General features: G+C 40.1%; 1 protein-coding gene across 1 annotated transcript; it reads right to left on the bottom strand.

The window, feature by feature from the left end:
- Positions 1–5180: 5180 nt before the first annotated feature.
- LRPAP1 (LDL receptor related protein associated protein 1) lies at positions 5181–13447 on the bottom strand. The gene is made up of 8 exons (XM_065735839.1): positions 13286–13447; positions 9431–9575; positions 8993–9117; positions 7589–7709; positions 6537–6695; positions 5969–6051; positions 5614–5790; positions 5181–5276 (listed from the first exon to the last, which is right to left on the bottom strand). The coding sequence occupies exons 1-8, from the start codon at positions 13442–13444 to the stop codon at positions 5211–5213; spliced, it is 1035 nt and encodes a 344-aa protein (XP_065591911.1). The 5' UTR covers positions 13445–13447; the 3' UTR covers positions 5181–5210.
- Between the last annotated feature and the right edge of the window lie 259 nt (positions 13448–13706).

Below are 13706 nucleotides of genomic sequence, written 5' to 3'. Positions count from 1 at the left end.
TTTTGGCTCAGATATCTTGAATTAGAAACTGAGATTTGAATTTGGATCTGGGTCTGATGCCAAGCATTGCAAATTCCTCTGTTTCATGTGCAGGTTTCCAGTTCTCAGCATGTTTCCTAAAATAACGGAGTTCCCTCTTTAAAACAAGTGCCCAGAAAAATTATAACTTGAGAATATTATATACCAATTTATTTTAGTAAGAGGCTTATTTCAAAGAAACGCAGCACTCACTTTGCCATTTGAAAACCACCAGGCTTAAATTAGAGTAGATCAATTCTTGACAGGCAGCTTTTGTGGCTGGCAAAAATGTTATTAAAGTAGATGTGTGCAGCTCTCTGATACATTAATACATCAGTGACAGAACAACACAGCTACATGCTGTATTAATGTACCCATCATTTTTATGTCCCCATGTGAAGCATTAATATCTCTATATGAGTTTCTTTTCAATTTAGGAGAGCACTCTTGTTGAGTGGTGGGATAATACATGGGAGTATTTGGACATGTGAATTAAGGAGTATTAATAGCATTAAGGAGTATTGATAGCATTTGTGTTACAATCATTACCGTACTGTACGGCTCAACTTGAAGTATTTTCTCTGGATAAAAGTTTATGAATTAATTTTGGCTCAACTGGACAGATATAAAATCTGCACTTCTATTTTATGACTTGCTGATAGTAATAATAATAATAATAAATCCATTTTTTTTTCTATAGATTGATGTCCTTCTTCCCCACAGGTGCTATGTGAATGGCCTGAAATACATGAATCCATGTTAGTTGTTTTTGAGAATGTTGGTTCTGGTCCATTGAAACTGTTTTATGGTAAATGCACTCTTCATCTTCCATGGCTTTACAATGATGGGTTCGTTTTGGAAAAACAGCCTATTTACTGACATATTTTGTGTCTTCTTACTTGTTTATTTTATTCTTATTAAGTGCCATGGAAAGAAAAGTTATGTCTAAAAATCATTACAAAATTGCTTATGTGCCACTGGTAGATTTCTGTACATAAAAGGGAACCTTTGAAAAAAGCAAAAGCAAATCCCAACCTAAATACATCTCTGAAGCAGTAGCAAATGATGACAAGGAAAGTCTGTGGATTGTGAACATGCTGTGAGCTGAAAACTGTGTGTCAGCTCTGTCTGGGTTAATTCTGAGCTGGCACTGTAGCTGTGCTTCCCAGCAGGTCCCCTGTGGCACAGCTCCCACCATGATGCTCTGGTTTCTGGGTGCTGTGGTATGTTGAAGCCTAGCTAGGAACCTACACTGTTTTGCACAGTGTAACTGGAGTGAAATAATGATGAGTTAGTTGGTTAGCTCCGTTCAGGGTCAGCAGGGTGCAGATGTGCCCAAGCAGGAGGAGTGCTGCAGGGTCACATCTCACTGACTGAAGCTGCATGTCCTACATGGTATCCTGCTTTCAGTAGCTTCTCAACACCAAAATACATACCTCAGGAACTGGATCACTGCTAGGAGGTGGGGCTGGGAAGCAGTGGAGCCTCAGATGCAGCTTGCAAAATATAAATGGTCTGTACATGATGAATTCAGATACTCTTGCTACTTCCTGATCTATCAGGCATCAAATCCCTCAGGGGGTGAGGGTGATATCATTACAGCAATCCGGTTGCTGTAGAGGTTGTTCCTTATGTGTCGGAAGAACGATGCTGAGCTCAGCTACCTGCACGTAGGACATGGTGTTTGCTTTAAGAAAGGCTTGGCTATTTTTAATTATGTGATGTTTAAATGCTTTTTTTTTTTTTTGTTTTGTTTAATTCCCTCTCATTTTCTAACCCCCCAACCTGTTTAATAAGTAATCTGTCCTGCATGAAATCACTAACAAATTTATTCGAGATTCTTTTTTTTTTTTTAGTGAAGAGTTTGACATACTGTATAAAAATAAAGCTCTTCTCTCCCCTCTTCTTTTCCTACTTTTGTATTTTGATTTTTTTTTTCCTCCCCAGTGTGGTTTGAAAAACTGTAATTTGAATAATTACAAGATAAATCAGATAAAATACCTGTTAAGGAACAGAAGGCTCAGCTACCCTGGAAAAGCTGTTACAGTTTTCCTATTCAGTTGTAATTTCCTTGCAGTCTCACCTATGACCTCCATAATTCAACCTGCACTGGGCATAGAACGATGTACATGAACTGTACACAAATCCAAGTGTCCCATTTATACCTTTTTTCTTGGCTTTGAATTTTTGTTGCTTTTTTGCATGAGTTGAGGATTCAAGCTATTTGTAAAAGTAACATCTCAAAGACTACTCACAGGTGTTATTTTGGCTGTATGAATTGTCTCTGGTTTAAAACCCCAATAAAATGACTTGTCCAAATACTGATGGGTGAAAGGCAGAGACTTTCAAAGCCAGTGTATTGTATCCTGATCTCAAAAAATGCAGCAAAGAGCCTTGGCAGGATCAGAAGCCATTCCTGATGTTTTCTCTGTGCTATTGCAATATGCAACAGCTAGAGCATTTCAGGAAGAAGCTGAATGTAGGAGCAAACAATGCTGCTTAACATTTTCTCCTCTAGGGTTGTATGAACAACCTTTGCACCTAATGACTCATTAACAGCTGTATTCAACGACTGAAGTGAAATGACTGCAGTAGAAACAGCCTTCCAGTATTTTTTACTTGTGACTTTTTCCTAATTTTAAATTACTGCAATGTGTAAATATATATTGTCAGTCTCTTGTACACTGAAGTGCTCTTTGCTGGAGCTTACCCAGCATTTGGGCCTGGTTACTGTTGTGATATGGTGAGTAAAAACCTGCTGCAGCCCTCAGCTCTGCTTATGGGGAGTGCTGAGGCCAGTGCTGAAGCAACTGTTCACTGAGAGACAACCATTACTACTGCTGCTCTGAACCTGGATGTGTTCTGTGAATCCAGCACTTCCCATTCATGTACAACCCATATAGCATTTTAGCACAAGTGTTACTGCTGACTGTAGGAACACTTCAGGAGTTGTAGCTGGATGTGGGAACTTCTCAGACATCATTGCTTTCATTAGCTCCTTTACTCTGCTGATGTATGTTGCATATGTGCTCCAATTCCTCAGATGTTCAGCCACTGAACACCGAACTGAGCTGTGGTATGTGGACTTCTCTTTCTACAGAGGGCAAACTACAGAAGCTGTATAGCATTTCTATACTGCATTCATCTTGAAAAATTCACAATGAAGACAGATAAATGTGTAACATAGTGCAGCTACTGCTGTGTTAAAGAAACCTGAGTGGCCTCTACTGTAATAGTCTGGGGAAGAAATGGTTATTTAGAAGCATCCTGGAAAAAAACAGATCTCTCTTTCTTGAGTAGAATCAGGTTGTGGCTGTTTTGGGGTTTACTTTTTTTAGCTTACCAACCAAAGGAGACATGCACCAGAAACAACATGAACTATCTCTAAGATGAATGTTTACTGGTAATCTCAGTTGCCTCTAGCTACAGTAGAAATAATTCTATAAATTCCATTATCTATGGAATTGTAACTTTGCTTCAGGCCAAACAAAATATTCTTAATGAAATCCCGGAGCTGAAAACGTACAGGTTGCCCTGTGCCTTACTGAACACCATTTTTGGCACTACAGCTGATAGAGGGAGAATGAATTTGGCTCTACTCAAGTCTCTTATGTGACTAAAGGCAACCAGTTGTGGTGCTTAGGCTGAAGTTGAGGTCTGGAACATCACTGGCAACGCAACTACAACTGCAAGTGGTGCTTTCAGAATCACAAAGCTGCTAATATTCTCTCGATTCCCTGTAAACATCTGAATCATGTTATTTTTAAGAACTGTTATTGACTTAATATATATTAATAGGGGCCTGCATTGCATACTGATGAACAATGATTCTCTGAAATATAAATAACAGCTCTGAAATATAAATAACAGCTTAAAACAAAAGCAGTAAATAATTGCTTACTGCTGCAAAGTAAGACACTCAAAATCTCACAGTAGGACTGTTACCACTGTTTTCATTCAAATCACTTGCACACTATGAAATAGCCTATACGTGCATAATCTTACTACTTTCAGCCCACCATAGACTCAGGCCCTGGATAAGTAATGTATGCAGTGGCTGATTCTCACAAACTGTCTCTCAGAACAGATATGGCAACTGAGGCTTGAAACCAGTTTCTTAAAATGGAATGTTACAGCTCTGTGAGATTGACAGATCTCAACCAAGCAGCTGTAATGATTTACCTACACTGGACCTTTGCCTTAGTCTTGTTCCTGGCAGTTTCACAAGAAAACATCCTTAGAAATAAAGGGTCAGCATTATTACTATTATAGAAAGTTTCAGCACCAGTGGCTAACGCTAGCCAAAGTTCTTCTGTGCAACAGGAAGATGTGGTCTTGAAAGAGAAAGTGATAGAAACTTATGGCAGGCTTTTCTGGAGTACACACTCAGAGACAAGCTGCTTTAGAAAGCCTTGTGCCTATTCAGAATATAGAAACACATTCTTGTGGTGCAAAACTACCCTGTCTGTATTAAAAATACGTGTGAGTTAACTTCAGTTCCAAGTAATGGGCGTATATGATCAAAAAAATTCCATCTGGTTATTTGTCATCCAACAAAAGGGAAGAAAAAAATCACCTCACTGGTATCTTGTTTTGATTTTTAATGAATAAGTGTAACAAAATGAAGCAACTATGAATGACACAACTGTACACATACATTCAGTAACTTTAGATGTGTTAGTCTGTAAGTTGTGTGAACTGACCTCAATACTTCTTCCTTCCTTACTCCTCCTCCTCCTCTCACATGATTCATATACAGTGCAGCTCTGAGTCAATGCTCAGTTGAGTAGAAATATTTTAGTTACCTTCAGTGGAAAATGCATCAAACCAAACGCTGAAACAGTAAACTTCTCTGAACTTTTAACATCCTGCACCTCAGGTGTTTGCTTTCATTGAACAGAATACCTTGACTAACTATAAGATCAGCATTTTTTTTTACCAGCAGGACTCTTCTGAGAGTTCACATTTCCCTGTGATGTGACTTATTTCAAAGGCTGTTCCTTGATTCAGATTTACATGTAATCATTTAACGTGATCGTGCAAACACAAAACTAAGTGGACCACAAAAAGTTTTCCTACAGGACAACTCTTCAATCCTTTGTATTTTGGAAGGACTGCTCAGCTAATCCTGTTTGTAAAATTCCTCAATTGTTTTATGTTCATAAATTGATCCCATGAAGGAGAACAGACGTTTATAATTCATTGTGTTGAAGACCTTGAGAGATTCTGCTGGATAAGTCTTGCAAATGCTTCTTTACCTAGAAGAAAAAGGAAACGTATTGAACAAATTTCAGTAAGACAATAAATGATGCTAGAAGAATAAATAAATCAATATAGTATGTTCAGATTTTGCTATCAGTACATGTGGCAGCTCTCCAGAAATGCTGAGACTAGAAAATTTTCAGGCATTTTAGAATTAGATGTGTAAAAACCAATCATGCCTATCCTGTATTAAACATGGAGCACAAGTGTGCCTTAACCTCCTCCCCTGGAAGATGTTTACCTGCATGAAAAAAAATCAGCACTGGGTAACTGACATTCCCTCCACTACTGAGTCTAATTTTCAACAGGTATGTACACTGGATTTATACAGACCTTATATCCGAGCTCTTTTGTCTTTTCTTCTAGCATGGCATATTTCTCTCTGTTTCTGTTCAGATGTTCCTTATCTCCAGTCCCCTCTATATGTTTTAGTTTCTCATGTGAAATCTCTAATTGCTTCTGATAGTGATGATGTTTCTCAATTTTTGCTTCAAAGTGTTTCAGCTCCTCCTAGGACAATGCACATGAGTAGTATCACATATGTATATATTTGAAACATTAAATAATGACTTTTTTTTTCTGGTGCCGGAAAAGTAGTATAGAATTGGTTGCCCTAAGAGTAACACTGATCATTTCTCTATGTGGGAAAATACCTTTCGGTGGGAGATCTTACCAGAATTCTACTTACCCGAAAAGATTCTAGCTCTTTCTCAGTGAAATTGGCTGATTTTGCCATGTCCCACAGATCAATCACTCTTGGTTCTTCAAATTCTACACAAACACATATCAATATCACAAAATAAAAATCTGAACATAATGCTTTTATGCAAAGTAAGTATGCAGATATACTAAACAATGAATTACTAGTAAGTCTACTTAAATGAAAAGGGGGAAAAGTCCAAGTACTTAACTTAAAACAATTGTACTGTAGCAAGCATTTATTTAAAAGCAAAAATAAAACCCCCACAACTAATTAGTGCCATTGTTTGTCCTGCACATTCCCTAACTCATCTGACCCCCTGGTGCAGAGGGTGTGATCTGTCTTCCATACCCACATGGGAAGGAATAACTACCTTCTTTAGAGGCTGTCCTTGCATTTTTTTGTGTTGGCTACTACACAGAGCAGCCTGGATGTACCTCTTTAGCTCTTTGTGGCAACATGACGTACTGTGATTAAATCTTACTACTTTCTCACTGATTTTTATTTTATAAAATTGATACCAAAGAAACATTAAAAATTACCACTGTCATCATACCACTGGTTGCATCATATCCCTGGTGACTGACTTTACGCAAACGCTCAAACCCCTGGTTGATGCTTCTTAGCTTGTCTTTAAGTTCTCTGTGTTTGTTGTGCAAGACTTCCTCTTTCACCAGGTTCTCTTCAGATGGGTTGATGACATTTTTGTGAATATCTGTTGAAAGAGAAACGCTATACTGATTGTGGGCCAAATCCTGACAGGTAAGAAGCCCTAGAAGTCCCTCAAATGAGACGGATAAAATACAATCAGTTCTTCGTATTTGAACTGAGTGCAAGTAAAGCATTGACATCATACTCTAAAAAGCAGTATCTCCTTTGGCAGGTGAATGCTATGATAATTGCTCCTCCATGCTCTGGAGGGTGATATTACAGAAATGCCTTTTAACTCCTACTGGCGATCAGCTACGGTTTTAATAATGGAATGTTCTTATTTTCCTTGGTTAGCATTATCTCAAGGAAATTGAATAGGCATGGTTGGTAAATCCTATAACTCCCCCTCAGACATTTCATGAATTAGTCAGGACATCCAACATCGAAATAGCTTTCAGCAGCTTCAGCTTGGACTCTACAATGCAAACATCAAGCTGCCTGCGAGCTTTAGAACAGTTTAATTCTAACAAAATTTTAACTAGGATTAATACAGAACACTGGATAAAGATTCTCAGGCTCAGTGCCTAAGATATATATCCTCTTGGGCTTCCACTGGTGAAACATCCATGTCTTGCAGACTTTAGAACCACAATCTGCAGTAGTGGATTTGTACTTGCTGCAAAATTTCCAGTAAAGTCCAACAAGCCATCATTAGTAATCTGATGATATCTTCCCTGCTTGAAACTCAAGCAAGAATTAGAAAACTGAAATGGCAACACGTTCATTAACAGGTAAGATCTTTGGCAGTTAACGTAGAATTAAACCACACAAGTATCTGGGAAGGTCAGCATCTGCAAGGAGTTCTGGCAGGAATGAGACAGAGAGATTTTCAAAGAAACTTGGAAAAATGGAGGCAATAGGCAGAGATGTAAACACATCAGGAAAATGTTCAGAAACCTTCAGTTCTGCTCACAGTCTCCAGCAGAATATTGTATTCACGAATCTTCTCTCTGTGATGCTTAAATTCTCGCCAAAGCTTATCCAGCTCCTCATCAGAGAACTTCCCAGAGGTCTTGGCCTGAAAGAAACACGAGCTAGTTATGATTCCCAGGCCATGTGCTATTAGACACACTCCTTTGCTGAAACTTCTCCCTGCTACATTTAGAAAATGATTAAGCCCAGCTCTTCCATAATCTGTTTTGAATCCCATTACATAAGTTTGAGGTCAAGACTAGACGTTCAGGAACACAGTAGCTTTAATCATATCAAATGAAAGTTTGTTTCAGATCTACAAAGTTGGCTTCCTATGGACTATCCAATGAAAAGCCTCTCTCATTTATATTCTGTGGAAAAGAATTTGATAGAAAAATAAGGGCCATGGAGAACTGCCTACGTTGTAGCTCAATATTAAGATCAATCTTTACTCAAGAAATTCTACTCTACTGGCAAGTGAAGATTGTATCACTACAGTGCATTTCTATGATTCTTTTTGCTCTGCAGTGATTTGTTCCTCAGAGGACTACGTTCAGCAATTAGTGAAGCCTTAATTGCCCACAAGTCTCGTGATTACATCTTGCAATGGCATGACCAAAAGTGAAAATGATTTATACCTACTTGTAAGTGATGAACTTTACTACTCCCCACAGCATATAACAATGTATTCCTCACCAGAGCTGCATGTGGTTACAGTAACATTTGAAAACATAGCAAAACTTTTTCTCTGCTTTACTACCAGGGCACTAGATTGGTCTAAGGATTCTTTGCTTTATATGACTACTTGCTTCTAAAAAACAAATCATTTCATTTTTTTAAGATTACTACTTTGCCAGTTTTAGCTGCCCAAACAGACAGTACACTTTCTAGTTCTCATGCAAAAGTCTCACTTGAATATCACTTTGGGAATGTACTTTATTTAAACATCTCCCCAGACATCTCCTTTCTCCTCTCTAAACATTCCATTAAGTAGTTCTATTTTAAATGCACAGTTAAAAACAAACAAACAACAACAACAACAACAACACACAGAAAGAACAAGAAGAACATGAAAAACAACAAAGGGAAATCTTGAGATCAGTGACATTTGAGGAAATATTCTATTTGTCTTAACAAACAGAGGTTCTTATCCTCCATGACTGCTCTGGGTGTTTTATTTGGCAAAGAGAACCAGCCACACCTGCTGACTTGGATGCACATAGGATGCCCACAGAACACAACGATACATGCTACAGAGCACAACAGTTTGGCCAGTACATAAAAAATTAGAGCAGTAAAGCTTAAAACAATTCAGTTCCAAGATTGAAAGCTCTCAGAAGAGAAGAAAAACTGATTTCATATGCCAGAATTCCTGGAAATGTTACCCACCTTGCTCCATAATTTTTCTAGTCTTGGGTCATCCAATGTATCACTTTCTGTACCATCTTTAATGTAGTTAGTATCAGTTAGGTAAGAGTCCTTCTTTCCGTTCATTCCGTATTTAGTCATAATGACTGCAGGGAACACAGAAGATACAGATACATTAGAACCAGCTATGAATGTACACAAGGCTGGCTGCTGCATCCTTGACTTTCAGAGTTGTGGGCAGGTTAACAGTTTAGGATGAAGAGTTGAATGATCTTTTCAGACAACATCAGAAGCAAAGGAAGCTCTTAGCCTCCTGACATCCCTACTGACCTTCAAACAGCTTCTGCGTACTGACTGTCTTGAAAGACAACCTGGTACTTAATGGTTCAGACACTTACAGAGGTTTCTAAACAAACATGTTTCGTGCAGTTTAAACCCTTCTGTAAAGAGACACCTTACCATTTAAGTTGCGTCTAAGCTTGGCTTCTTTCTCTCCATCTTCATCTAGCCCTTCAGCCTTCAGTTTTTTCCAGCTTAGCTCATCCTTTTCTTGTATTTTTAGATCGCTGTGCAATTCTGCTAGTTTCACAGCAGAGAGATGAAGCTAAATAAAAACAGAGAAAGGAAGTGACTCCACTTGGTTTTACTAACAACAGGCAATAACAACTGAAATTCTCAAATTCTGTGCCTTTTCAGCACATATACTTTCTTGTGGATTGTCTTCTAAGCACACAGTCTTAGTGAGTTGGGAAATTTCATTTGTCAGTATGGTTTTGCAGGCTACCAGGATACTGAGGATGGCCTTGGAGGTCACAGAACCAATGCAACAAAGTGCATAGTTTTCCAAGATTTCACTTCTCAACATGGTTTATGTGAATGAAAAACATACAAAACCTAGAAATATTCCTGTCCTACATGAGAGAAGAAAAAGAGAAGATACTGACATTGGCACTACAAATAAAAATAAAGATTTAAATGACTGATACACCAGCTTGAAACTTTGTGAAATACACAAAGAAAACAGGAATAAAGACAATAACTAAATATGCAGCTGGCTAAGCAGCACTGCTGCAAAATGAGTCCAAACTTTATACTTTCCAGATTTTAGACACTTTAGTTATTCTTTGAAACAAAGAAATGAAACAAATGATGCTCATCCTTAAGAAGTTCTTGCACATATGTTTACAACAAGAAGGTGGGGGTGAAGAAAAGCCCAAAGAAGAGAGGTAATCAAAGCATGTGCTAGCAGTATGACCTCCAAAGAAGTTTTGCCTGAGCTTTCTGAGTTGTTTCACCTAAGCTTGCTAGCAGCCAGCTCCTGGGAGCTCAGACCCACCTTCAGACCAGCTTGGCTCATTTGTCCTAGCAAGAATCTACTGACTAAAGTGTTGTTGTTGTTGTTTTTTAATCCTGTCATTAACAACAGATTAAAAATTACAAAAATTTGCATTTTCAGTGAGAATTCAGTATGTTTAACATACACAGATGCAGGTCTCATCATGATTTTTAAACATCAGAAATTGACCTTTAAACCGATGCCACTGAAAAGACTCAGCCATTCATCTGAGCATCATCAGGTTATGTGCAAATAACTAGGAAAAAACATCATTATTCTGAGTTAGTGCACTAAACTGTAGGGAATTCAGGAACCTCTGCACATTATTGTTTCTGGGTTCAACACAGGATCTTCTATTACATTCAGTGACACAAGACTACTTAATTACTGCAATTTTTAAACCAGCTTTTTATGTGTATCTTCCACTTAGCCTACTGAAATAATCTGCCAAAATTGAGAGTACTTGGAATAATAGGTAAATATATACTTTATAGAATATATTAAAAATTCTGATCCCTCTAGTTCTAAAACCTCTCTATAATCTTCTTTAACATCTGCTTTCGGAGAACCATTTGATGAAAACTAAGCACGTAGCAGAAACCACTTCAGTTATGAATTTTGCGAGTTAAAATAATGAGAACCTTATTTACTTTGCTTTTCTGGGGCAGGCTGACCTGACAGGCAGAGCTTCAGTGCTGTGGTAGCACCAAGTAACACTGTTTCACTCAGCAGCGCTGTGTCCTGATGTTCTGAGAGGAAGACTGAGTAAAAATTTGCTACAAATTGTGATGGAAATGACTAATCATTACTTGGTAGTTCTGCACTCTAATGCCATAATGACTTAATGTGTTGATAGGTTGAGCAAATCCAGGATAAAAAGTTACCACTGGTAACTCAGATAACAATTAATTCAACTTTTAAGTACTGCAAATAGGATAATATAATCTTGTAAATATATGACTGCCATCAGAAACACACTAATGTATAAAAGATTACACAATACAGTTTATGTTAGACATCCACTGCAGTTAGCATAACCTCATAAACACATATTTTGCATTTTGTAAAAGCACCACAGAGTAGCGTCAGATTATCAAAATAAAAAGTTTGGGGAAGTCTCATTGTTAACAAAACATTTTAAATGGCCAATAAAAAATAAGGAATTAAGTACACTGTTTTCTAAGGAGAAAAAGGAAGTTTCTATTCCAACTTCAATAATTGTCATTATAATTTGGTATGTAACTTTTAAACATCACAATTATTTGCAATGTTCTGCTGGAAGTCTCTTGCCCGTCCAAATTACATAATATAAAAGTAAATACACTAGGGTAATTTAAAGCATTTAGGTCATGATCTGCTTCCTTCAAGATCAACTCATGCAGGATCTTGAATAGCATCAGGTGAAAAAGTGTTAACAGACAGCAGTTCACATCACTAATGTCAGTCATATGCTGGAACAACTAAGAGCAGAGATGGAAAGTTAAGTTTAAAAATTAAACGACAAAACACTGAGGTCATTACTCACATTCCTTGTTCCTTATTTAGGGGAACTGTTAGCTCATGGTTAGAATTGGTGCTTGAGCACCTGGTGAAGGCCTGTGGCTGGCCTAGCCAGCACAGGTAAACTGTTTGCACCTGGAGCCACCCTGGACTCAATATAATGGTCAACCACTGAAGGGAGGATGTTTCTTGGGCCTGGGCTGCTTCTGGAGGAGGGATACTGTATAGTTGTTGCTTCTTCACCAGTTGGGTGAGTTCAATTCTTCTCTCTGTAGCAGACTTGAGAGGTGGGCCCATGGTATTCTCATTCAGTTCAACAAGGCTGTGTGCAAGGTTCTGCAGCTAGGTCAGGGTAATCCAAAGCACAGATATAAGATGGGTGTAAAATGACTTGAGAGCAGCCCTGAAGAGTGTCAGTTGATGAAAGATCCAATGTGTGCCTGCAGCCTAGAAGGCCAACTGTATCCTGGGCTACATCAAGAGAAATGTGCCCAGCAGGTTGAGGGAGCTGATTCCGCCCCTCTACTCTGTTCTCGTGAGGCTGCTACCTAGAGTGCTGTGTCCAGCTCTGGCCCCCAGTGCAATAATGATGTGGAGTTTTTGGAGCAGGTCCAGAGGAGGCCCACAAAAATGATCAGAGGGCTGGATCAACTTCCCTATGAGGATAGGCTAAGGGAGCTGTGGCTCTTCATACTGGAGAAGGCACTGGGAGGTCTGTATAGTGGCCTTCCAGTACTTGAAGGAGCCTACAGGAAAGCTGGGCAGGCAGTGATAGGACAAGGGGAAATAGTTTTAAACTGCAAGGGGGTAGATTTAGACTAGACATTAGGAGTAAGGGTGGTGAGACACTGGAACAGGTTGCTGAGTGAGGTTGCGAATGCCCCCTTCATGGAAGAATTCAAGGCCAGGCTGGATAGGGCTTTGAGCAACCTGGTCCAGTGGGAGGTGTCTCTGCTTATAGCAGGGGAGTTGGAACTAGATGATCTTAAGGGTCCCTTTCCAACCCAGACCATCCTATGAATTTTGCTTCTGTGTGAGCAGAACACTTGTGCTGGCTGGATATTCTATACTCAAGATAAGTACCTGGCAGTTCCAGTAATGAGGGCTAGTGACAAGTTCCTGCCCTAAGCAAAGCAGGGAAGAAGGCTGCTGCCTTCAAACAGGGCAGGATGAGTGTATCACTAAACAGAGCTGCTGCGTTCAAGCAGCGGGTGCAGGAGTGAGCCTCAGACCCTCCTCCGTACCAAAGGGGCTCCACACACACACATTCCCTCTGCCTTCCACTCCTTCAGCGTGAGGTTTCACTGTTGCCTGCGCTCCCATAACACAGGCACGCACCGCAGAAAGGAGGAACAGGGCACCTCCCGAGGTCCCTGTCACCGCAGCACAGTTCCCAGCGAGCGGGGCTGCGAGAACCTGACCGTGCGGCTCCAGGGAGAGGCTCCAGGCCTAAAACCCAGGCGAAAACCCTCACTCACCCGCTGCGCCTTCTCCCAGACCTGGTTCAGCCTCACCACACGGAACTCCCCGACCTCTCGCCGCTTGGCGTCAGCCAGCCCCTCGTTGGCCTCCCGGGAGTACTTGCTGGCCAGAGCGCTGGCGGCGAGGAGGAACGCTGCGAGGGCGGCCGCCGCCATGTCGCTCCGTGCGGGGAGCTACGAGTGCCGGGATGCCGGGCAGCGCTCCGCCTGCAGGGCCTCCTCTGCGAGGGAGGGGCGTGTTGGTGTCTGAAAGGAGGAAGCGTTGGGTCTGTGTGAGGGCTGGAAGATGCTACAGAGAGACATAGCCAGGCTGGATTGCTGGGTGGCGGGCAGTGGGGTGAGCTTTAACAAGACCAAGAGCCAGGTGCCGCATTTTGGTTATGGAAACCACAGGCAATGCTGCGGGCTTGGGATAGAG

This window comes from Cyrtonyx montezumae, unplaced genomic scaffold (assembly GCF_038088225.1).
Source record: "Cyrtonyx montezumae isolate F1298 unplaced genomic scaffold, pur_monq_1.0 scaffold_2, whole genome shotgun sequence".
Lineage (NCBI taxonomy): Eukaryota > Metazoa > Chordata > Aves > Galliformes > Odontophoridae > Cyrtonyx > Cyrtonyx montezumae.
Note: the sequence above shows the minus strand (reverse complement) of the source record. Positions and strands in the feature narration are given on the sequence as shown.